Source organism: Sinohyriopsis cumingii, chromosome 4 (assembly GCF_028554795.1).
Source record: "Sinohyriopsis cumingii isolate HCF-2022 chromosome 4, ASM2855479v2, whole genome shotgun sequence".
Lineage (NCBI taxonomy): Eukaryota > Metazoa > Mollusca > Bivalvia > Unionida > Unionidae > Sinohyriopsis > Sinohyriopsis cumingii.
In genome coordinates this window covers 10,135,955-10,163,626 of record NC_142964.1, presented here as the reverse complement: position 1 = coordinate 10,163,626, position 27,672 = coordinate 10,135,955, and the positions used below count along the sequence as shown (strand labels likewise).

General features: G+C 34.2%; 1 protein-coding gene across 1 annotated transcript; it reads right to left on the bottom strand.

The window, feature by feature from the left end:
• Positions 1-871: 871 nt before the first annotated feature.
• Positions 872-24,623, bottom strand: LOC149800610 (GPI ethanolamine phosphate transferase 3, catalytic subunit-like). The gene is made up of 6 exons (XM_089954604.1): positions 23,855-24,623; positions 14,319-14,478; positions 10,279-12,025; positions 9,365-9,607; positions 5,240-5,394; positions 872-2,120 (listed from the first exon to the last, which is right to left on the bottom strand). The coding sequence occupies exons 1-6, from the start codon at positions 24,610-24,612 to the stop codon at positions 1,929-1,931; spliced, it is 3,255 nt and encodes a 1,084-aa protein (XP_089810730.1). The 5' UTR covers positions 24,613-24,623; the 3' UTR covers positions 872-1,928.
• Positions 24,624-27,672: the final 3,049 nt, after the last annotated feature.

Genomic DNA, 27,672 nt, shown 5'->3' with positions numbered 1-27,672 from the left:
ACTGACAGTGTTAGGGTCCCCCTGGAGACAATTCAGGCTGCAAATCATAAATTGATGAATGAAAGGACTAAGTTGTATGCATTTTTTATATCCTTGATGCTTTTCATTTTTAAAATTGATAGGGACTACACACAAACGGTAAGTGTGCAAATACTATTGGGTGCTTGTTGTTGTCAGGTTGATGAATGTCATGTACATGTTAGAGTTCTGTTCCTAACATTTCTCTTGGAGTTGAGGAGCTGCGAACACCATGTCTGTGGTCCCTCTACCTTTTCCTAAGCCACAATGACCCTCCCAATGGACCCCTTGATCAATGTAATACACAAGGTGATTCTACAGAATTCTGGTATGGATTTTGCTGGTTATTGACAGTAAGAAGATGCCCAAGGGTTATCACAGGAATGTCTGACGTCTTTCCACTTGTATGAATAGACGATAAATGCATCCTTGATCTCCAAGGGTATAGTTCCCTGAGTCCTCATTGATGGGAAGAATTTCTGTACCATGTTTGAACCACCTGCTTTACTGACTTCTGCTGTTGTTGCATCTCCTGCAGGTGCTTTTCCATTCAACTGCAGGTCAATTGCTTTCAGTTTCAGACCATCCACTAATGAGAAGCAGCAAGCAAGATCATCAAGATGGCCACTGTGGTGGTAATAATGGATATCCAAGCTGTACCATTTTTTTTTAGGACCAATAAGACCATGTGATGAATGTGTTGGTAATGTTTTATGACAATCCCATAAGTAGTGTAGGAAGAAACTTATGCTGACAAATGGATAGACTGACAACATACCATCCCATAAACTCTTTTGGTCTATGAACAGTTGAGCTAAAAACTGCTTAAAAGTCAACCAGAAAAAGCATTAGCCAGTGGATAAAAAATAACTTTTTTATTATGGTTTAACTTGACCTGAATTTTGCCAACAATGACAAACTCTTTGTACATTACACATCATTGAAATGATAACAAAATAATAATTAGAAGAAAAACTTATAAATCTGAACAATGGCAAAATATAACTGCAATGGGAGAAAATTCTTGACTATGCTAATTTTGTATCTGGATAATAATGTAAATATAAATGCTATGGGAGAAAACTTGCCTATGATAATCTTGTATCTGTATGGCAACTAACGCAGATGACATCAAGATCATCACAAATAACTGTAAGACACCAAATATTTTAGGTTATAATTGATTCTCTAGCTAAGAAGTTAGAGCAAATAAATACAAATAATTTAAAGATTTTAATAACATTTCACTGATTATTGTATCATGGCAATAACATTACAATAATAACTGCAATCAATATTAAATAATTTTCCTCCATATTCATGAGTTTTCAGTTTAATGAGCATGTAAAGCAAAAATATATTATAAGTAGTTTTAGAAGAAGAACAATGATCAGTAAAAGTACATATCATTTATACAAAACTGAAAAATATATTTTAATGGAAAATCTTTTTTAACATTAGTAAGCTGAATTATTAAAAACTTGGCTAAATTCTGATCATAAAGTTTTTTCTTCTGTATTTTCTTATATCACTTTCTTGCCCCCAAATTTCCCCTTTTCTTGTATATGCTGCAAAATATAATGACCATGATAAATAATCAAGTTTTCCATACACTGTATTTGCTCTTACAATAAGTGGCGACCCAAATCTCCCATCATGCAATGTACCTGCAGATCAGGGTATGTGCTGTTCATTCATCCAAGTAAAATAAGCAGTTCCTGACTGTAAAATCATGCACAATCAAATCTGAACAAAATGAGTCGACTCTATTTTGCCTGCACAGCAGATCTGAGCAAGATGAGAAGACCCAAATCTGTGAGCACATCATACAAAGTCAGATCAGAGTCTATACTGCTTACAGTTCATTTTGCTTTATAAATGGGATAAAGCTGTCAAAAGACATCAATGACTTATTTAGAACACAATTTAGTAAGCCATTTCCCAAGCTGAGAGTCTATCTTCAGGATTAGAAGATATACAAGCAGCAAGGTGACAAATATAATGGAGGAAGACACTGTCTGGAAGACAAATCGAGGGGCAAAGATTTTCCACACCATCAGATGACGACGATGTAAAGCTGCTGCACACATGGCACTCAAGACCTGAAAACAAAGACAAGAATATGAAACTACTTTCAGGAGTAAAGCCTTTTGGCTTTTTTGAGAAATAAAGTGTGAACAAATTATTTGTATACTAAGACAAAAATCATATGAGAGTGCTGAGAGCCAAATAATGTCATTTGTCTGTTAACACCGAAGTAGAAGTACTTGCTCTTCCAGAAATGTAACTGTGGGGAGGGCTTGGGAGGAGGTTAAATAATATAATTCAGATCTACTTAATCCACTCAGAAGGTTAATAAATCAAGAAGTGTAACACCATCTATATTTACATAAGCCAGCAATAATTATTTTCTCCAATGTGCAACTGTCAACCTGACTCTGCCAGTTACATTCCGAAATTCTCCCATTTCTGCACAGAGAATTGGTTTTAATGAAACAATCATTTAATGAGGGCTAAGTTTTCAGTTAAACACCCAGGTTTTACAGGTAAATCATACTTACCTGCCACTATGTGGTAAACAATTTGTATACGAGACTAAAGGGAATGCAAGTGAGAATAAAAGACCATCTAAGGGATATCAAAAATAAAATGGTGACTCCAGTATCTAAATACTTCAACCAAACTGACCACAATATTAACTGTGTTCAGTATGAAATCTGATTCAGAGCTCTTTCTATTAGCTACATTAAATGGGAATATAGAAAACTTTATTCGATACTCCAATTACATACTATACATCCTGTAGATATTGACATCTCTAGGATTTCATGTTTTTGCATGAAAGGTTGCTCTTTTTGTGCTTTTGGAGATGTCATTCATGCAATTCGATGTCATGGATATGGAGTGCTTCTAAAATGTGCCATGACCCAAGGCCTGAGATACAGACTGAAAGGGAGAGATTAGGAATGAAGTTATACATTTTGGTAGTCTGTCCACAAAATCTCCTGAACAGTGCTGAAGACTGATCTTGAGATCAAATGATGCAGTGAGGACACTACCCCGAATCTGGGCTCCAAAATGTGTTTGAAAAGTCTGACCTAAGTTTGTGACACCAATGATCTCTACCACCTCTTTCTTGTGGACTGAGTGTATTCTCTCCTGCAGGATGTCTATCCCACTGTATAGGTCTTTGTGGATGTCTATAGTGAATGAAACCCTTGATAGCAGAGGAAGGTCAAAAGATATTATTTAATGAAACCCTTGATAGCAGAGGAAGGTCAAAAGATATTATTTCCAAGATCCTCTGAGATAACCTGTAATAACCACAGGTCCTCACAAAAGAGTTTCTCCCATTTAAAATAGAAATGCTTAAGTCCTCCCCCAACCAGGATATCAGAAATGAGTCACATGAACCTGGTATCATTTTTTGTGGAAAGGCAACTGTGGAGAGAAAATGTGGTACAAAATCAGTCTTTCTCCCTCTGCCCTGCTGTCATAAGCTCTTGGAAAATGGGTTCTAGCCAAATAGTAAGGTTTGGATGATGGTTTTTCACAATCAGGAATGCCTTAGATGGGTCCTTCCTATTCATATGATCCCTCTTGGGCATCTCTCTGGAGTCTATAAGTCTGCACAAGGCTTTCCTCCCGGGTATCTCTCTGGAGTCTCTAGTTTGCACAAGGCTTTCCTCCTAGGCATCTCTCTTGAGTCTCTAAGTCTGCACAAAGCTTTCCTCCTGGGCATCTCTCTTGAGTCTCTAGTCTGCACAAGGCTTTCCTCCTGGGCATCTCTCTTGAGTCTCTAGTCTGCACAAGGCTTTCCTCCTGGGCATCTCTCTTAAGTCTCTAAGTCTGCTCAAGGCTTTCCTCCTGGGCATCTCTCTGGAGTCTCTAGTCTGCACAAGGCTTTCCTCCTGGGCATCTCTCTTGAGTCTCTAAGTCTGCACAAGGCTTTCCTCCTGGGCATCTCTCTGGAGTCTATAAGTCTGCACAAGGCTTTCCTCCTGGGCATCTCTCTTGAGTTTCAAAGTCTGCACAAGGCTTTCCTCCTGCATGGCCTGATTGCTGATCTCCTAAACGTGGCCTATGAATAGGAGACTGAAAGACAAAATCTGTGCCGTGTAGACATGTGGCCTATTGAATAGGAGATTGAAAGACAAAATCTGTGCTGTGTGGACATGTGGCCTATGAATAGGAGATTGAATGACAAAATCTGTGCTCTTGGGGCTGCTTTGTCATGATATTTGTGCAGTGTGGACATGGATAAAAAAGGCATCTTTCTTAGAAGGATGGTGGTTAATGGAAGCAGAATGGTAATATCAAACTGCCTGTTCATACACTAGCCATGCATAGGACTGATCCACAGGACTATCTTTGAGAGAGGGCATAAAATGGTCAGGGTTGACTATGCTCAACTTACTGAAAGATTGCCATAGGACAGGCCGAACATGGAACACATACCTGAAATGTTGTAAACCAGTTGATGTATGTTTTGAAAGAGTTTAGGGTCATATGTACAAAAGACAGCTTCAACATTCCCAATGTGCAATATCCCAAGGTTAGGATTATGATATAGAAAACACACATTATACTCAAATATATATTTGAAGAATATTTACCTTCAGAAAAGTTTCAACTCTGGTCAAATACCAAGAGAGTTTGTTTATTTCAGACCTTTTTTCCTATTAAACAAATTCCTTGCAATTTGTGATGAGCCAGATGGCTGTAGATTAATATTTTAAATCTGATATATGTGCAATTTAAAGCATCTGAGGTACTCCTGTAAAGTTAGTCTGCTTCCCTTACCAACTCCACTGAATCCAATATGAAACCCAGATCCAAGTCAAAAAGGACAAGCTAATATCTGGATTTTCTTGCAAAATCCATATTTTCATAATTTTTGCTTTTAGTCCACAAGTCCATATTTTAAGGGTCATTTCTACAAGACTTGCAGTGTGTCAAATTACATGGGTTAGCAGGTCTGCAATAGGCCTGAATAAATTTTGTCCAATTTCCAACTGATAAAAATGTAGGCTAACTTTTATCTGAGAAAACCTGTTCAAATAATAAGGCCATATACATAAACACATACATACACACACACACTACTCATCATCCCACTGAAAATGTGTCCATATTATTACATTAAATATTGTAATGCATGCATAAGTAAAAGTATTTTTCAGCTAGATTTATAAAATTTATGTTAAATTACATATCTTACCTGAAGTTCATTAACAAGAATAATGTACATCATCAGTTCCATCAGTGTGCCTTTCAATTTGTGTTCATTTTCAAACAAGACAAAATCCCCTTTCCACTCGGACTCTGTTTCACTTTTTCCAGACTTATTGTTCAAGCTTATACCAGAGATGATGCCTATAAATCATAGAGAAAAAATATGCAATTATGCTGGACTTTAGATCATTTTTCATCTTACTTAAGAGTCAGTGTTTTGATTGCGCTCATGTGCCATCATGCTCTTTAAATTGCTTCAAGGTGAATGATACACACTCTACCCAATCTTATTGTTCATCACAAAAACTTCCAGATGTTTTCTGAGTGAGCTTCTCAATTTTCATGCCAGATTTCATGGCAGTTGCCTTTCATAAAAACTGACATATTTACAGGTTCCACCACTGACAGCATGTGATGTAAATGATGGTGTGCCCTAAATGATGTCATAAATATTTGAGGAGTGTGAATAACTCTAACCAGGAGAGATGTTTGTGTCTCTCTTGCATTTTATAAAACACAAGCCCTGAAGTATTAGCACAAGCAATAGTAAATGTTAATTTCTCTTATGTGATACTTTCATTCTTCCAAATACTTTCAACACTAACATGACTAATTTTGATACAGAAAAGTCATGCAATTCACAAAGTCAATGATTTTCTAAAAAAGATCAATCTCTTGAATGCTTTATTTTATTTATTGTACAAAAGATAATGGTAAATCTTCATATGACAGGTGTCAAGTCATCTCAAGCATCGGTTGTGATTGATTTTTAATCTTGGTCGGCATTTTCGTCAGCATAACAGGTCAAGGTATACGATTCTCATAGCCTGAGTGACTTGATCAATACTGTTATACATACTGTTAAACATCAAACAGAATCCCAACATTATACTGACTGGCACTGCTATAACAATAAAAACCACTGCTGCTTCGTTTAAAATAAAAGTAATGACATGAATAATTGATTAAATACCTAATAAAACTTTAAAAAAGACACATCATTATCATCCCACCCACCCCAAGTTGTAACAGACCTTAAAACAACAAGCATTAACCATCATGAATGAGAAAGAAAAAGTGAGATGACTGGAATGAGCATTTTAATATGAAGAAAGACAAATTTCAACACCAAAAAGATTGGACCAATTTTTGTGGATGAGATATGACTAAGCTTTGAATTCAATGTTTTGCAAGTGAAACAAATGAACAATTTTTTTCTTCAGTCCAGCCATTATCAACCATGCAGGATGTAATGAACAAATACATTCCCAGCACACCAACTAAATGTTTGCTTAGACTTAAAATCCACTTTTTTTTTAAATGAAAAAATTATTCAGCAATATCTGTAAACAAATGGTAGTTTTTGCATGCCAAAAATGGATATGATGTATATTTATCCCTTCTATTCAACCTAGCAATTCAGGTTTTCAATTTCTACACGTAAATGTCTACATGATATAGGGTAAGATCATGCTTTTGTACAGCAAATATGGTGCAGTGTGTTGCATACGGATGTAACCAAAAGAGTGATGATGGGACAAAAGGGTTCTTTCTTTTTCCGAAAGACCCTATCACAAAAAAGTGGACTGAAGCTGTGGGATCTATTAGTGTGAGGGATAGGAAATTCCTAAATTCTCCTAAATCCCGTAGAAAGCTCAATGTTGCAATAGAGAAGAGGGATAGAAAGAGTGTCAGTAAAATATATCAAATAAAGGATTACAGTACAGTAATGTTACTGCAGATGTAAAATATTAATGTTTAAAATAATCATAATACTTTTTGAATGTGCTGAGTGTTGACTTTGATCAAACTCTTTATTTAGCATTATTATAACCAATATAAACTCAAAAGGATCTATAAAAAAAAAAATGAGTTATTACTCTGGGACGTCAATCATATATAGGTGTACAAGTCTGAAGAATCAGTTATATATATATATATATATATATATATATATATATATATATATAAACACACACACCTTATTTAACATATATCGGGGAATCATAAAATAATTTGTTTCCTGTCCCAGAACTAATGGTGAAACTTTTTTCATCAAGATATATGTCCCAAGACTTGAGAAACGAAAAAACTTTGTGTTGCATTTGTGCCTTCCCCGCCCCCAAGGTACAATAAAATAGATAAACAAAACACTTATTTGAAAATAAAATGAAAGAAACTAACCTTGCATTGTTATCATTTATTTCTTCTTTTATCATCATGTGAAATTTATTAAAGAAAAAAATATATCCACGAACTCCGTATATAATACCGAACAGATGCTGGCTGGCGTATGCATCCTTACTATAGTGTATATCACTTACGTCAATATTGCAAATGAGATGGAAATGTCACCCAACTGCTTGAAGGCACCTGCCATTCATGCATGATATGTTATAAGGTGCAAAACGACCAAGACTGTATTGTATCAAGGTTAACTCTACGACAGTATCTTGCAAATAAAAAATATTATTTCACAATACATTCACTGTAAGTGCAAATGAGAATCTTTCGCTAGCATGGGTTACAAAGGTATTATTAAAGCAAGTTATTGCTGTGTATACTATTTACCCTACATTCATCAATTAACATTTGTATCAATTATGATTACAAATGGCAAATAAATACAAGCCCAGGTGATGAATAAACACAACTGGCAGTGAGCAATAAACTCATTGCTTAAAAGTACCGGCAGGATATCAAATACAATGGTTATTTTATTACAAAGCAAGCTAACCCAGGAAGCTGACTCTGGATTCTTTTAAGTGTGCCAATTTTTTTTTTGAAGTCTGCCGACATAAGGAAGCCAACTTTGGTCCATTTGGATTCTTTTAAGTCTTTTCTTTTTAAACAAAGTTGGCCGACATAGGGAAGCCAGCACTGATTCCTTTTTACCTGTATTAACAGGAATTTTGAAAATCAATTGAAACAATGGAAAAGTTTTGAAAGCGACAAAATCAAGTGGATCGTGCATGCATATCAATAAGGCTGAACAGTAAATTAGCTTTCAGTAGTTTCATCTAAATGTTCCCTATCCATAGTTTATAGTTTTATTTTTTGACAACAAGAAGCATGTACTTCGTCTTGTGGGGATAAATGTACATCATTTCCGGTTGGCATTCTCTACAGGTGGGAAATCGTAGCTAAGGGGAAGTAACAGCATTGTATACTTCTATTTCAAGTAAGTATATTATTTTTTCTTCTTTACACTTGTTAATTTTTTAAATTCTTTTTGTACGCGTATAACTACTTTTAATTATGTAATGCAAACCTGATGTAAAAAGAAAAATGTTAAAGTATGGCTGGTGACCTTTAATGAATTTTAAGTTTATTAAAGAAAATGCTTTACCACTGTTAGATAAAAGACATATATTCCAAGGTGTTGCCTGTAGATCTTCAATCACCAACTGATGAGAACCAAGGAATTGAAATAGTCATTGTTAAAATGGAAAAGAAACAATCACTACAAAAAAAGTCATCTTTCAAACATTACAAAATCTAATTTTGCTCCACACATACATTTTAAACACTGTATCAAATGTGCCTTTTCAATACTGACTGCATTCATTCTAAACCACTTTTATTATCATGTGCCCTAAGTCTGATATTATGGAAAAAATAATTGTTCACACAGATGCAGAGATCTCACCTTCAAGATTTTGAAGCTGAAATATAAGAGGTAATGGTGTTACATAGTTGTTTATGGTAGTGTTTCATTATGAACCAAAATTATTTTAAGTATAAATGACTGAAGAACTTGTGGAAACTTTACAACAGTCATGGTAACACTCCAAAAGTCAAACGTCTGACAGAATACAGAAGATTTTTGAAACCATAACTACCAAAGAGGGCTGCATAAATATGGAAAAACTCATTGTGGCATGGTGACAAAACCACATGGACATGATCCCCATATGTCAATATCTGCCATATTTCAACACAACCCATGGGAAAATGCAGGAGTAAATGTATAGTTGGACATAGTAGAATTTCTGGCTGTACATACAAACAAGGTGTACCTACCTACAGGGTGTACATACATACAGGGTGGACAGACAAGCCTAAAATTATATGCCACTGCCAGATTCACTGCATACATAAGTGGACTCACCTTTGCTGTATGGCCACAGAAGAATAAGTGGCATTAACACAGTAAATAAAACTTGTGCAGCAAAAGTGTTGAACAAGATAAGAATGGCTGGAACAATGTTATTTGTAAAATCACCATGGAAACCAACAAAAGCAGCTTCCCAGCGAATGGAAGGGATGGTTGCTTGATGACCAGTTCCATAGAAAAACACTGATGTCATCAGGTGAAATGTTAAAACTGCAGACAGCATGTTCGGTCTTGAATCTGCAAGCATTTAGATATAATCAATTAAACATATGGAATGATTTGAATGAATAAACACATGGAAATGCTGTACAAATAATTTCATGACAATTTTGGCTGAATAATAATGTAATGTTTACATGATAAGATAGAATTTATTAAAGCTACTGCTGTGAACATGTCTGCAGCAGTGACCACCTCAAATAATTTTAACACAATGATACCATATATACTTGCTTATAACACAACTGCAACTGCAAAGACCTAGATCTGCCATTGCATACTGTGCCAGTTAAACTGGGTCTGTGCAGTTTGCAAGGAGTATCCAACAGAATATAGACCCTGATCTGCAGGTGCATTATGCTACAAAAAATCAAGATCTATGTTGTGTGCAATTGGACTGGACTTGTGAGTACATAACGTACATGTTATGAAAGTACTTGTCATCAGTGTAACCATGTACATTCATTGCATGTACCCGGTACACACATTTATTGACTGCAAACATGTACACACATTTATTGATGATTGCAAGCATGTACATACATTTATTGATTGCAAACATGGACACACATTTATTGATGTGCTTTGAAAAAATCATTATGTTGGTGCAACCACTACTGCCAGAGAATGACACCTATGTCATGCTATTAGCAAATGCAGGTGAGGAAATGTCACAAAATTTTACATACCTTGTGTTGTTTTCATTTGAATGCTGAGTATTTCAAGAAACGACATGACAGAAAACCATCCAAGTAATACTGAAGGTGTCATTCCATCTCCTAGTAAGAGACACAGCATAAGGGAAACCAAAGTTCCTATATACAAAACTCCTGAAGTGTAAACAGTCCCGAGTCCAAATACCACTGGTGGCTTGTCCTTGCTATTTGAGAAATAGTCTTGCCAGTTGACTTTTATGTGTCTATACACTGTGTGCATCAAATGCTCTGATGACTGTCCATATGGCAGCGATAGACTTTTATAACTCTGGGGAAGAATGTACACCAGCAAAGGCTGGATTAGAAATACAAGTAGGCTGAATATGCAAAATACGTGGACTATCCTAGGCAACACAATTTGCTGCCAAACTGGCATGGAGTCTAGCACATTCTGTGGTAAGCCCTGCACCGCCCAATGCAAGGCACAGCAAACTGCCAACAAGGGTATGGTGTATTTCATGCATAAGACTGGGAGAGAAGTTCCATTCAAGTTTCCATAGTGTTTTAACAGTAAATATGGAATGAGCACCAAAATACCAAGGCAAGATATGCTGAAAAAATACCTCAGGTTTTTCTCACCTGTGTTAGAGTTTAGATTGATTAATCGCTCAAGAAATCTTGAATTAGTGCAATTTACTTGTTCTTCACGACAAGCTTGGAAATTCTTTGTCAGGCAAATGCACAAGCTGCAGAAGGCAGTTAAACAGAGAGTAAGAAATACTGGGTGTTGAACAATGTTAGAAAATCTAAGTTTGCTGGAAGTTCTGGCTTTCTTTCCATGTATTTCTTTTTGTGTTCCTTGTACTGTTCTGAAATGCTCTTTAACTGTTTTGAAGCTGACCATCAAAATTAATGTTTGGGTTAAAAACACAGATATAGAACTGTCATAAACAACAAAACTATTAGAGAAATATCCTGCCATACTCAAAATTATCACAAATAAATTGAACCAATTTTCAAATGAAAATGTCTGGAATAATTCAAAGTAACTCTGATTAGTCAGATTTTGAAATTTCTCTACTTTAGAATCTCCCTGTACTTTTTGAATTGCAATTCCAATGAAACATAAATCTACAAGTCCTAAAATAAATGCCATGAATAAAACCATCCCTCCTTCAAGAAAAGAAGCTTGAATAATAATATGAACAATATAGACAAATGATGCTATGAACACAAATACTGCAGATCCTGGGAATTTTCCTTCACATATTAAAGGACTTATTTTTATAAAATACACAGTCAGAACAATGGCAACAAGGAGAGTTAGAATTCCCAGTGACATTGCTCCCAGATCAAATTTGGCCCATACATCTCTACACATGGCCTGCACACTTTGTATGTAGGTAATATAACGTTTCTCTAAGCTGTGAAACTTTAAATGAACCTCTTCTACTTCTCCGTGTGAAGAAAGCTTTGTCACAAGTTTTTGAAGATCATCTTCTGTCAATGACAGAGACAACTGTAACTCTGTATAAAGCTCCGCTGGTAGATCATGAGAAATCTTCATATAAGCATCGATGTAATTGCTAATTTGGAGAGCATTTAATCTCAGCGCCTGCACTCGATGGTAGACTTGCTTAATGTGACTTTCCTTTGACCATGAGCAGTGGTCAAAAAGTTCTGGTACTACCTGGCCCAGGTTGGAAAAAGGTATTGGAAGTCCCAGCAAAAGAGAAATGGTTGGTACAAAGTCAATTTGGGAAATGGTTTTGTAGTCTCCCTGAAATAAATGTTATATCATTCATTAGTTTACTTTAGAGTTTCATTGTTAACCTCGAAATATTTCATGCTCAACAGCCCATGAAAAAATAAGTTTCTGCTCTGCAGATTAAATCATAAGTAACTGCCAAGAAAGTGGAATTAAAAATTTGGAATTTGTGCAGTTTATCAAAGTCTTAATTGAAGGCCAGAAGATAATTGTTTCCCAGTCCATGATTTCCAAAGTTATTTAAAATCTGTGTATGAAAAAAAATTAAATTTCATACACAATGAAACAAGTACAATTTAAATTCTGAGTTTGTAAACCATATATCCTTGCACTTCCCATTTAGACATCAACTGCAGAGTTTTAACCTCATTGGTAAGTCCCTGGGAAGCAGAACTGATCCAGAAGCAAATATCATATAGTTATGTCCATGGTCTTTTCATGGCCAGTATTGATATACATGCTTGGTTATAGGGTGTGGATCTATAGTGTCCAAGCTATGATCCATGGGCTCATTCTCCCCTAGATGTATCCCAAAGCTAATGTCATTTAGATGTATAAATCTGTCTTTTCATGCACTGTAAACATATACTGGGTTATAAGGCAGGAATCCCAATAGTTCCCAAGTTATGACCCATGATGGGAATCTCAATAGCTTCCAAGATATGACCCATGGTTGTAATCTCAATAGTTTCCAAGATATGACCCATGGTGGTAATCTCAATAGCTTCCAAGATATGACACATGGCAGAAATCATTATTTTCGAAGTTAAGACACATGGTGGAGATCTCAATAAAACTTCATATAAAGCTTCTGAATTTTAGCCATTGGCAAATCTTGTTGCATTTTCTTTTTAAAAAAATTGGAATAAAAAACTTGTTCATTGGGATACAAAACATGGAGTTGTACCCAGTCATCTCCAATGTGATACCGACAAGGTACTTAATGGTGATATTTCAAGATCTCTACCTTGAGAAACTATCCAGTGAAAATATTTTGATGGGTTCAACTCCGAAGGGTGCTTGAGTGCAATTCACATTATAAATTAACTTTTTTTTGTTTTTATTATGACTGAAAATGTACTATGACAATGTAGAGAGGCATCTCCTAGTTTGCTGTTGCATGCTGTTTTAAGTATTGCATCATAACTCAGTTTATATTAAAAACATGCCATAAATTATTTGACTGAATTGGATTTTAAGTTCATACCATTTAAATTCAAGGAGACTAATATCTGTGTAGGACAACTGAGACTACAATTCTCATACATCAATAATAGTTGCTAATTTGTCTCTCCCACCCCACTCCACCACCATACTGTTAACCAAAATTCTAGCCTATCATGTTCCCTCATTTGTGCTGCACACTATTTTCTGAGTCCCTGTTGTTGTATGCAAGTTATCATGGGAAAGACATAATGTGAAAGAAACATACTGCTTACTAAATCCAAAGTTGAAAAAAAAAACAATACTAGATACAGTCATATTCAATCATATAAGACAATCAACAGTGATTCATTGGGAGTTAAAATTTGATCTATTACTGTCAATAACACAAGATTTGTGCAAGGATATACTCAATTATTATTTTTAAAGATTTATTGGAAAGGAAATAATCATCATAATAACAAGAAATTATCAATCAAAATATAAATCACAAGTAAGGTTGTGTCTCATCAAACAATGGCAAACAACCATGGCTACTGTTTGAAATGGATGATATTGGCTCAATACTATTCTAATAAATCTGTCAGCAGCCGGGGCCCCGAGTGGCCGAGTGGTCTAAAGCGCTCTTCGTTACGGATCACTGCCATCTCACCTCTGTCTGCGGCGGTTCGAGTCTAAGATTCAGCCAATGTGGGCATGTGAGAAAGCTTGCCAGTAGCTTCTCGTGGGTCGGTGGTTCTTTCCGGGGTTTTCCGGGTTCTTCCTCCACCATTAATACTGGCCGCCATGTATAGCCTATCGTGCTGAAAAATGGCGTTAAACCCCACAACAACAACAACAACTGTCAGCAGCCAGTCTATAAAAGCATTATACTCACTTGTATCTTGAATCCAACTGTTAACAACACAGACCCTGATCTAACATCACATACATGTACTGTACAAAGATCTGCCATCACAAAATGCACTGGCAGATCAGGGTCCATACTGTTTCTTCCAATTTCTCCTTAACAAACTACACAGAACCAGATATGCCAGCACATTATGTGACAGATCCGAGTCTATGCAGTTTGCAGATGGACTCGATTTATAAGCAAGTATATATTCTATTCATTCACCATTTCACATTCCATTCTACTTACATGCTTCTGACCACTTGCTGTAATTTGATCTACACTGTAAACAAAGAGTCCAGCCTCCACTTCATCAGGGCTATCCCCACCATGATCACCAGTTGCTGTCATTCCATGATCCCCAAGAACAAAGAGTACTGTGCCTTTTTCCATTAATGTTGTGATATTACTAAATAAAAAATAAATTTTGAAAATTTTATTTTGCTAATTTCTGTATATATATATACATGTATATATATATATATATATATATATATATATATATATATATATATATATATATATATATATATATATATATATATATATATATATATACTATGAAAGGCAAAAAGTATGGCACAGAATTTTCAGTGACAGCTATTCATATAATTTTATAGGTTTTACCAATCTGAAATAGTCAGCAATTTGGTAAGAAAGTAAACTGTGCCAATAAAACATTTACAAATCGGAATCCTTTAACACTTCAAATATAGAAAAATCATTAGGAAAAAATATTCTATTTTACAAAATAAATAGTATCTTTTAAAATTATAAAAATGTGAATTTATAAAACTTCAAATATACATTTGAATATTTGAGGTCTTTTTTATTTATTCATGTGAAAAGAACAACAAATATTATAAATGTTAAATGTGCAATATCAAATGCAGTTTATGTGGGACAGTGCATATCTGTTAGAACAGGTATACTGCAAAGCCCACAATTCAGTAGTTGAATGAAACTCTAAAACATTATAAATATCTGTGTTTAGTCTACATTATTTACCTTTAAAATGTGACATGAACATTATCTGATGAATAACATTTCATTTGGAAGAAAACAAAGTTTTGTTAGCTACCTTCATGTTTCTGAGTTTTAGTGCTGAAACATTATAAAAGATTGGCAGACAAATGAAAACTCAGGTTCCCATCACCACCCTTCCACTCAGCTACACTGACAATATACAAACATAAAACAATTTTAAAGACCATTAATTCTACCTTGAATTTCTTTAAGTTTATCTATGTCCTATTCATTGATTTTTATTTTCTGTGTAATGCATAATAAAACCATATATGCTTACTTATAAGTCAGGTCAAACTGCAAACAACAAAGATCCAGATCTACCGTAGCATAATGTCCCTACAGATCTGGGCCTATGTTTTTTGTTCTAGTGATTACTTTTTAAAATGGCACAGACCCAGATCTTCTGGCACATTATGTGCTGGCAAATCTGGGTCTGTGCAGTCTGCAGTTGGATTCATCTTATAAGCAAGTATAGATGGTAGTTTGGGGATCATGATCTTTGTTACCTCTTCTAGCAGACCTTTTATATTTTAAAATATATCAAACACTGCTTGCCCCCATCATATATGGGGATTATTGTTAAAGAGATAATTTATTCATATAAGCAAAATGCTGAATATTTTATGACAGTTTGGAAAACCAGACATGCAGTGCTCAGTGAGCTAAGTTATAAGTGGAACTAATGAACAGTTGTAATGGTACAAACAAGGTCTCCATTAATATCCAGTGTTTAATGACACCTCTGCACAAAAGTGGCTATGTAATGCCAACTAAATGTACAATTTTATGACTGTCGACAAATGTTAAATCCTTCAACATTTTAATTTAAGAAAAAAAATGGACCAAGATAATTTGCACTAATTTTTTAAAGATATTCGCATGGTTTAACATTCTGAAGCAATTCAATGCCAAATTCTTCTGAAAACAAAAATCTGACAACAAAAACTCATTCCCATCTAATTGCAAATACATGGTGGGAAAAATATTGATAGTGTATATGAACTGAAAGGCATAACAAGTCTTTGAATAAGGGTGACCTGTCAATATATGGGTCAACACTTCAATATTTGGCCAAAAACAGTTACCTCACAGATCACAGCTCAAACTGCAATGCACAAGCAAAAGCTGTCCCTTCACTATATAAAGCAAAACCTGATTTGAGCAAACAGCTGTCATTTACAACTAAACCATCGGGCATGGATTTAATTTACTAATATAAACGCACTGACATAAGTGACCACCTACTAAACACAACCAGCAACCTTGATTTTTAGGCAAAAATGTGTTTCAACATGACTACAAATGGTCATATTATAAAACAAGATATAACATTAGAGGCCTTTCTTTAATCTTTGGTAATCATAATTGCCAAGATGAGTCTACAGTCAAGTGCTGACTGTTCTATACAGAGATGCACTCAAAAATGAGGGACTAATTACAATTTTCATTAGACTTATAAGGTAAAGCTACATACTGAAGACAGTAAACCAGACTTTTCACTTGCCACAGACTGCCACTGTAGTACCACAGTCATCAAAATATCTCAACTTAAAAGGATTTGCATTCAATTATTTAAAGTGTTCAAAGATTTGCTTCTTTGCTGTAAAAACCTGCACTGTACTGATAATCAATGTCATGAGAGATCACACCATGCTTTCATTGTAGCACAGTGGGTATAAGGTTGTTTAGCAATGGATCTTGTATGATATAAGGTTGTTTAGCAATGGATCTTGTATGATATAAGGTTGTTTAGCAATGGATCTTGTATGATATAAGGTTGTTTAGCAATGGATCTTGTATGATATAAGGTTGTTTAGCAATGGATCTTGTATGATATAAGGTTGTTTAGCAATGGATCTTGTGTGATGTCACGAATCACTACTTCATACCTAAAAGTATAATGCAGCCCAAGTTTCTGACAGACAATAATATGGCAAGCAAATTTTTTTATTTAAATTATAAAATAATGTTCTTAGAGAAAATGAATATAACAAAGTTCTCATCAAGATAATGAAGCTGTAATTAATGTGACTGACTGCTTTGTAGATACTTTTCTTGGGCTCATGGTCATTTTGTAACCAGTATAAATATGTCGTTTCATACCCAAGCTGCTGGTCGTTTCATACCTGAGGTGCTGGTCGTTTCGTACCCAAGATGGTGGTCATTTCACAACCTTTAATTTACAAGGTCAAATATACAGCATTGTCATATTTACCGCTCCTTCTCTAGGTCTAATCATCCTAACTTAAAAATTGCATGAGCAAAGCATATTTGGGCAAAAAATTGATCAAACACAAATTACAGTAATTGTATTGTTTTCACTGTATAATAGCATCTATGTACTAAAAGGAACTAACAAAATTTCACATTGCCAGTAAAAAGAAAAAGAAAACATTGGCCAGGTTTAAATAGCTGAATAAGTCCATTATTTTTTATATTGTTCAAAAAAAAAAACATTGTCATATTTCTTGGTATTATTTAGTAAACTAATGTGATTGAAAAAATTATAAATTTTTATTCTCTCAAAGCAACTAGAAATTATGCGATCGTTTAAAAATGGGGCTGAATGAAGATAAAACAGTGTTGTTTGATTAAGTTTCTCTTCTCCTAGGAACAAAACTGGTGTTAATTCCAATTTTTGTCGCCTGCTTTTAAAGGTGATGAATGTGGTACACTACATGAGCCGCCAAGCCATTTTTTGGTAGACTGCCAGCCGCATTAGCATTCTTGTGCTAAGTTTTGGACACTTTCACCGATCACAAGAAACTAACAAGTTAGTGGCCTAATTGAAATTCTCTGTTCTCGACTATGTAAAAATATTTATATTTTTTCATGGCAAGTGAAAAATTGTTTCATTGTTTGGCATAATCTGTTTTATTCTGTTATCCTCCTAAATATAATGCACATAAATAATCATGCAGAGAGAGAGAGGATGATTTAACCTGGCACTGCATTTTAGTAAACTTCTGAATTTTAAAACTGAATTAATTATTCAAATAATCGACGATATGTATGCATGCTTTGATTCTGCCAGTTATGAAACATTTATAATACAGCACCCCATGTAATACGGCATATATTTTTTCCAGAATAAAACAGCAAAAATTACAATCCAATGAATGATTGAAGGAGATGCCTCAGTAAGATGAAAGTTTAGCTCAAACAGGTTTCTTAAAAAATAAAAGACTAAAAACATTATTCTGAATTGTACATTCCATAGTTTTATTACATACATGATGAAAACATAATTACTATATTGTATAATAATGCAATTAATTTGCCTTGTCAGTCAGTTGTCAGGATGAATATGCTGCTGCAACGTTTCAGAAATTTTGAGGAGGAAATAACGCCATTCTCGTACTCTTCCCACACTGAGAATATTCTCGCCTGCATTTTTTAATATGTTTTTTCCTGGTATCTTCTCAGCTTTTTTTCTGATACCAGTTGAGTTTGTGTAACATCTGAAATGGCTTCGTCATATTAGAGGCTAACTAGCACATACAAAGGAAGATTGGCTTTACCAGCTTTTGTGTTGATCCTACGATACCAACCCTCTCCATTGTTGTTGGTTCGAACAGATTTTCTGAACACAGACCATGATTCAACCTGGAATGTGGTGTTCATAATCCAGATTGACTCCACATAGTCAACCCAGCTGATGTCTGGCTATTTCTTACAACACTCTGTCTTATACAACCAACTCAACTATTTATATCTATCGTTTTTTCTTGTCAAATGTTTGCACAGAAGCATTATAAATGTGGCTTCATTTACTGATATAAAAAGATAGAACAATAATATAAACTGAGATAGAAATCAAATGCAAATTGTACAATACCTGACAAAAAACAATTAGAAGTGGAACATATATCAATTCTAACCGATAAAGTAGAGTAAGAGCAGGAACAATTAGTAACAATGTATGCGTCCATGAGAACTATTGAATGAATATCCTAACTGATTCTTTTTCACTTAATGATAAATTTTAATACATTGTATATAACTCCGAGTTTGCCTTCTGATCATTATACTAAATTATAAGTGCCTGAGTAAAACAAACTTAAATTTCCAAAGGTAAATCCCCAGTAAATAAGTGAGGTAAATATATTATTGTCAAATAATTTTTGACATGGAATTTATTAAGATTTCTCAGAATCAAAAGAATGCTGAAAAACAGAGACCTAGTGTAATTATTTCAAAGTAAAACAAAAACAATCAAACACGTGTGAAATTGAATTAAGCTTGAAAGCTTCAACTTACTAGATATCCATGGATTTTAACATTTGATAACTTAACATTTCAATTATGCTTCCCATTAAAGTATACAAGGTCATGTAGAATTCATATAATATTATCCCTTAATTATGTTCCTATTATTAATATTATCCATTTATATATAGCTGTTACTTCACTAACATTTAGATTCATTTTAGCATTGATTATTTGTGTAATGACCTTTGTAATTTTGTATCCTCTGTGTATGTATATCTATCACAAAGGAAAAAAAAGCAACATAGAAATAATTTATTCTGATGAAATGAAAACTGCATATGCTATTATATTACAATACTTCATCTTTAGGTACGAAACAACTATTGGGTACAAAACAACCAGCACCTTGGGTATGAAACGACCATTGCTTTGGATAAGAAACGACACATTTGGATACAAAACAACTTGGGTATGGAATGACCAGGTACCCTTTTCTTGCTGCCTAACAACTTACATGTAGGGATGTGCTGTTTGCACATCTCATTAACACTAATGATAAACATATTCTTATAATTTAATGCACTATAATACTATTACTTATATATATATTTTTCTGATTTTATTGCTTTATTGTTCTTTGAACGATTTTAAAATTTGACTTCTTTTCAGTTATAATAATAATATATACAGAGGTCTTGCTAAGATTTTAAAACTAGGAGTCTAGGACTCCTAGTTTGATAAAATTTGGAGCCCCACCAGCAAAAATTGCAATCCCCTCCCAGAAGTTTATAAGGCATACCTGTGGCTAAATGTCCAGACGAGAAGAACCAGTGGCTGCCAATGGGTTTAATTTTCCAAATTCTTTATACCACTGACGTATACCTCTTGTCTGTCCATCAGTGTGAAACTAAATTTTGTCAGTTGAAGGAAAAGTCTTATTCCAAACACTATGCCAGGCATCATACACTTTCTTAAACTTGGCTACTATTCCATCTGAACTATTAGCAACTTTAGCACTCTTATGAATCTCATTACAATCAATTTGCCATTTAACCCAAAAAATACTTATCCAATTTTGCAAACAGCATTTTGTTTCAGTCTCGACGTTTCTTGATTTCGAGGTCACATGCAATACTTAATTCTGCTAACTCCATAAAGAACACAATAATGAAAGCTAAAGTTGTTCATCTGATGTACTCTTATAATTACCACATGTATATCTCTTGGCCTTTCTGCCTCTAAATTCAGTCATCATTAATATCAGCACATTTTCCCACCACTCGGCAGCTAGTAAAAATCTTTGATCTTGCCACCTAGCTATTGCGTTATGTTCTTTTGATGTACTCTTATGATGACAACATGCACATCTGGTTTTTTTTTCAGCCACTGAATTCTCTCATTGTAAATATCAGCACAGCTAAAATTATTTTCATACGTAGCAGGTGGTTGAAGCAGAACTGGGAAACCTTTGAAATTGCCACCAAGCCATTGCACGGATGACTCCTGCATGAGTAATTTTCTGCATCCCAGATACAAAATTTGTGTCCAAATATGTGCCATTAAGCATTTCTGAGACCTCTGTATACAGATATAAACATTATTAAAGTTTTAATAATAAAATATAAACATAGCAATTCTTTTCTACTAAATTCAACTAATGCTAATGAAAAATACAATAGCATGTGTAGAAATGCAGGGTACAAAACATACCAGTAATAAAAGGACACATGCAGCCCATTGGACTCCCCCCACCAACAAAAGTATGTGTAAATCTGTAGTCTTTTTATTAGTCTAGGCCTTTGAGTCCTTGTATCATTTCTCTAGCAAAATGAAAATTAAATCATGAAGTAGCTTGTGCTCTAACAAGGAAAAATGGTTTTTTACTCTTAGTTAAAATCACATGATATTTCCAAGGGTGTGGGTGTTTAAATCTGAAAGGGTTAGTTTGTTTTACTCAATTCAAAATGGACAGTTTAAAAAAAATTATTACATGTATTAAAATGTACTTTATTCTTGTAATTCACTTCCAAAGATTTACAACTGAATTGTACAAAGATCAAATTATAAAAACAACAACAACAATGATAATAATAACAACAATTCATATCATTGTTATTATTATTATTACTATTATTATAATTATCATCAGATACCTTTGCAGGGTAAAACAATGCAGTCAGCCAAATTTCCTTAACAACATTATTTCACAACAATTATTTAAAATCCCTCCTGGACAACACGCAAAACTCTTAGACCCTAAGTACCACATTTTCATTTCGATTTTTAATCCATGAAATCGTTTTGTAATTAACAACTGATTCCCTATTAACTAGTTACTCTTCTGGTACAGTGTATATAAGTCATTTATTAACTCTGATAATTTCTAGCAATTATGTAACAAAGTGTACATTGTTCTGTTGTTCTGAGTGCACAAAATCGTGCTGTATCAAATTTGATTTTCAAATTTAGGTTTCACATATAACTACATTGGATCAGAGGAAGATTCTGAGTAACTTCTAACAGCAACATCAGTGTGGTGCTGACTCGGTGTGAAAATGAACATGGTAGTAAGAAATGGAAAGACACTCTTTAAAATGCATACATATGGGACAATTGCACAATTCACGATAACAAGCTCCTAAATAATAATGGGTACAAACAAAAGAGCATCTCCTTCATGACTGTACCATGAAACTAGCTGGGAAAGCCTAAACTCCTGCCGTTCCAAGCGTAAACTGCTTCAATTATTTAAATTTTACTACAGACCAGCTCCTGCATATCTTCAAGACTTCATTCAACTGTCATTTACAGAACATGAGACCTACTCCATTCAAACTATCTCTTACGCCCAGTGTGTCGAATGACCTTTTTGCTACAATTCATTTCTACCTTCTACGATTTGAATATGGAACTTGTTACATGCAGAAGTGAGAAACAACCCTTCAATATATAATTTTAAAGCCTCCTTGAACCATGATAAAGAAACCGCTCCATGTTACTACTAAGCTGGTGAGAGAACATCTCTGATCATGCATGCAAGTCTAAGAATAAATTGTAGTAACTTAAATAACGATTTATATACTAATCATGTATCTAATAATAGGCATGGCTCCTGCTGTGAAATTAAGGATTCAAAACTCTTTCTTTTATACTGTATCTAATATTCAGATCCTAGAGATCAAATCCTAAACACACTCCCTTTTGCTCTTACAACTGAAACATTATTTGCCAACCCTATGTTAACTGTAGAAAACAAAACAAATATTTTAGCTGTGCAAAATTCTATTAGGACAACTAAGAGATTTAATTGATTGAATTCACAAACATCTGAATTTCAGCTGATTAGTTCTTATTCATTGTTATGCTTTGTATGTAAGTGTATGCATATTTTCTGTAACACCATTTGTACCCGCATCAAGATCTTTGATGTTATATTTCACTACTTGTTAACAGTTGGGGAAACAGTGCTAATAAGCTTATATTTTCATCTGAAGCCCCCAAATCATATGTTTGTAACTGCAATTGAAAAAGTTTCTCGAATAAATATGGTTATACTAAAATATGCACGAAAAGAAAAACATACGAGAATTTCATAGAAAAAAAATCACATGATAACCAAATCTAGTTAAATAATGTATTATGTCAAATTGTGCAAATTATTCAAATAATGGAAGAAGGTTCAGATATGAGTGAACTAAAAAATAAAAAATAACAAGGGAAGTCATATATTCTGTAAAGTAATGAGCGATCTAAGTATATTGCCTAATCAGTAGTGATAAACAGATTATGCTGTATCAAACATAACTTTTGCTAAGCCAATATCAGTAATGCCAAAGAATTTTCTACAACAGTTCTTCAATACTGCATGTCCATGTAATATGTGATGTTCAAATTTTCTTTTGGTCTTCTCAAAATAATTTTTTAATATAATTCGGTTTTTTTTGTGTATTAAAGACTTTTAATGTTTTTGCTGTTTGAGTTTTAAAAGCAGTTTTTCCTTTCTGATGTTGTTCTCAAGATTCTCATGTTTAAGAATTTTACTCTTTTTTTACCTGAAATTTTCACAGTATTTCACTTTCACCTTAGCGTAATGGACAATTCTTGACAATACTTGTATTTTGGGGATGGGCCAGAAGGAAGGTTGGTGAATGATGTAAAAGTGTTCTGGTTGCAAAGGTAGGGAGCCAATCAAGAGCAGTGTCCAAGGGAACATTAGTAGGAGCACCACAATAGAATGCTGCCACAGACAGCCTCATACCCTTGTGTGGCCACTGTTCCTCAGCTTCAAATTTTGACTCAGCTGCTGCTTATCTTAAGCTCTTATGTACTCAACCAAAATGTTCCCCATCACAAATCATAATGGGAGATTATCCATGATAAATCTAGGATGGAGGCAGTGGTTGCATATCAAATAAAATTGGTTTATCACAATATTCTGTACATTAGAAACTATTATTCAGATCTGCAAAAGATATCCATGAACAAAAATTAATACAATAAATCTGGGGTTATAAACAAACTTCATATGATATAAAAATTCTAACCCAATAACTTGATTCATTTGTGATAGTTTATCTCCCAAAGCAGGATGTAATGGCCCATATCGATGACCACAATGGTCGACTCCAAGAAAATGCACTATGGTTAATGTCCAATCTTTCTTCCTTAATTCAGCGTACAAATGTTGTAATATGCCATTGTCTACTGTATGCAAGTCATGAACATTAAACGAAGGAAATGGAAAGGCTGTGGAAAATCTTCCTGGAAAAAGGCCCAGCCATGTATCATCTCCAAGAAATTTAACGTTCTTTCCTCGCCTAATTAACTGGTCTATGAAATTATCCTCTGTAATTTCAGACGAACCAAAATTAGATCCAGCATCCACAAACGTTGGCAAACTCCCTGTTGTCATTCCTTTTAATCGCTGCAATGTTGTTGTTGGAGGATCGGCAATGAATTTATACAGTAGTGCATGTTTAGGTTTTTGAGTCAACAAATTGTGAATTTCTGGCAATTTATTTACGTATGAAAGTTCGTTATTCATTCGGTCTGAATGATGTACCATAAATTCAAATTTCAATGCATCTATTATGACAACGATAGCTCTTTTGTGTGTGCTGTGCATCCAACAGCTTCCAGTTTCTCCGTGCTCTTCACTACGGGCAAAATCTACGTTGCATGAACTATTTTTATCTATAACTACACGTTTGAGAAGAAAACCTTTCGTGAAAATTAATACGCTTGCTATGTAAAATAACAAAAGATAGCAAATTGTTCCCAGAATCTTTATCCCGAAACCCATCGTCGCCACCATGTGCTACGCGGACTATATTAGTTTATAGTATCAATCATATCTGACAACATTTAATTTCAGATTGTATATCAGTCTAACGATATGGTTTATGAATCGAATGAATTGAGGGAATCACCGAGTCAAGGTTTTGTCGCGGCTTCAAAATCCGGACACAGAGAACTTTAAAATATATCAAACTGCACTCGTGGAATGTGTTTAATCTGCATTTACTGGCTGTGTATTTAATATGTTAAATATTGGATTGTGCCTCAGTTTCCGCCATTGACAGCTAGGTCATTACATTAGCACTTTTATAGCATTATATACTTTTAGGTCTGTCTGCATATGTATTAGATATTGTTTGTACTAATTACGAATGACATTTTTCAAAAATGTTAGTTTAAATATGCTAACTTGACACGATGACCGATTTCACCGGTCCTACTAAATACTGCTAAGCCTCACAAACCCCAACAAAGCTACATAAAGCCTCAAAGCCCCACAAAGCCATGCAAAGTCGAATTAAAAAAGTGTATTTATATTGTTAATTATATTGATGAATAAATTAACCAAACCGAAAAACTAGTTTTCAACATATTTATGCCAAAAAAAATTACTGAAAACTGGGCGACAGAGTTCAAATTCGAACAATGATTAAGTATTGATAAATTCTTGACACAATCATAGTTTAAATGTTTGTTATTATTTTTATAAATTGTTCTTTTGACTGATTATGGACAGAAAATGCAATTTTCCAATATATGTTATAACGAGTTATCAATTTTGATCTCTTCTGTTGTCTCTATTCGACACAACATAACAAAGGTACACAAAGCCAGAAAATTCATATTAGGAAGGTGTATTTATGATGCAATATCAGATTGATGAATAAATCAAACAAACCGAAAGACTAGGGTTAAACACTTACTCCATTAATAGACAGCGAATTGCGAGATTAATTACATTGGATAATAACAAAGTCAGACAAAATAATATTTGAAATGATTTGTATTTTTGTAAGTTATTTGGATAAACTATAGAAATAAAATGCCGTATCTTCAAGTACGTCTAACTGGGCTATCAAACATATGTTGGAAAACTCAACAAGTGTGTCGATGTTTGACAAAGCATAATAAAGGCACACAAATCCTGACAAAATCGTAACCAAATTTTTACTATATATACTATATATATTCCATAAATTATCGACATAAATGGCTATTTTTCACGCGGCACATAATATTATAAAATGCCAAATGATGCCTGTTTATACTAGGGGACACGTAAATATTGGTATATCAATAAAAAAAAAGTTACTCCGTATTTAGCTTCATCGGATATATTTAACATCTCTTTAAATTATATTTCTTGTTTCTATTTAACAAACATTGTTTTTAAGTTTAAATATTAAAATGCCTAATGCTTCTGCTCGAAAAAGAGAAAAGAACGAACTGGCCTTGTGCTGTATGTGAACTTAATTGCGCTGTTGGATCCTTTATTTGTGATAAGTGCAAGTGTTTGATGCATGCAAAGGGTTGGCATCTGATGATTTAAACACTATTTCTGAACAATACCCTTATGAGTGTCGTGTGTGCATTCGTACAGCCGACAGTGGAGTGAACAACTAGAAAGCTCGATGAACAGTCCAAATACGGTTATTAGTACTATTATTATCATTATGTTGATTATCAAAAAGTGTTTGTCTGTATCAAAATGACTGAAACTCACTTATCATAAATTAGTAAATGAAAATAGTAGTAAAATGCTTATTATACCAAAACCGATATATGCAAATATTAAAGATTGTGCAAAAGCGTCACATAGCTTTGATAGAAATATTTAACTGCCCAGCCGATGTAAGGCAAGGTTGTGTTTTATCACATATTTTATTTTGATTATTCATAAACGATTTAAAGACACATATTTCTTACCAGAATAACGGTGTATCAGCAGAATATATGTATAGTATGTACGCTGTATCAAAGATATACCACGAAATGTATGAATTTGTCATTAAAAGGAAACGAGGCTTGCACAACGAGTGGTATATTGTGGATACAGCGTACATACTATGCATATATTTTATTTATATCACATACAAATACACATACTTGCCTTTTGAAAGGGGTTTAGACTGACTACGCGCAACTTTGTATTAACCGAGTCAATGAACTCACATTCCAGCCGAGTGTGTCCATTACAAAATGTAATGTCCTTTTGTGCCTATTCACAATCACCTCTGAATATTTTGAGTTTCTATTTTTATTCACATTGATTAAATCAATGTAACTCACACTTACGATTTAAACATGAAAGATGTTTTCTATGAAGATAGTAGGGCACTACAAAGACATAGATTCTTGAATAACGAACGCTCATCAATGCATTAACGTGACTGCCCAATGATATTAGCGTGGAATAGAATCTAAGCGAAATAACGAGCCTATAATAGGTCATTAAAATATTTTAATATATTTAAAGTTGGTCTAAGTCATTATTCTCTCTCTCTCTCTCTCTCTCTCTCTCTCTCTCTCTCTCTCTCTCTCTCTCTTGCTTTGGTCGCTTTGATTTAACATTTACCACCATCTTCATAGGTCCAGAGACATTGTGGTATTGCACAAGAGAAAATCCTCAGTTCTCGTCTTTTCATAGAGTTTCGCTCTTATCTCGATATTTTTGGTCAAGAGAGAGAGAGAGAGAGAGAGAGAGAGCATCAACAAAGCCTTAAATACATTACATATGTGTGTCCCGTAACCAAGATATTTACGTTACTGTGTCGACCGGCATTGCAACTCTGTATAATTTATTATATAAACACTTAAGATAGGTTCCAAGGGAAGTGTACACATACCCTTATTACGAATGATATCTTGTCGGTTACTTGGTGCAATTTCAATGTTTTTTAAATCCAGCCCAAGTTATTTTGTCTTTCCAAACCGTTATCGTCTTTTTAGATGAAAGATCTTCTTTTCTTTTTCTCAATATAATTATTTTTTTCTCCAAATAATAAAAGGATATACTATTTTGTTTTGGTATATCCCTTTACAAAAGTTTTCGCGGTTACCAGCT

What these genes read in the sequence shown, in the direction of transcription:
- LOC149800610 (XM_089954604.1), bottom strand. Translation starts at nt 24,612, where the DNA reads ATGGGTTTCGGGATAAAGATTCTGGGAACAATTTGCTATCTTTTGTTA. An exon ending in CAAATGAATCAAGTTATTGG is followed by an intron (nt 14,479 to 23,854) that starts GTTAGAATTTTT and finishes TTTTTTATTTAG; the next exon opens with TAATATCACAACATTAATGG. An exon ending in TCAAATGAAAACAACACAAG is followed by an intron (nt 9,608 to 10,278) that starts GTATGTAAAATT and finishes AAATGCTTGCAG; the next exon opens with ATTCAAGACCGAACATGCTG.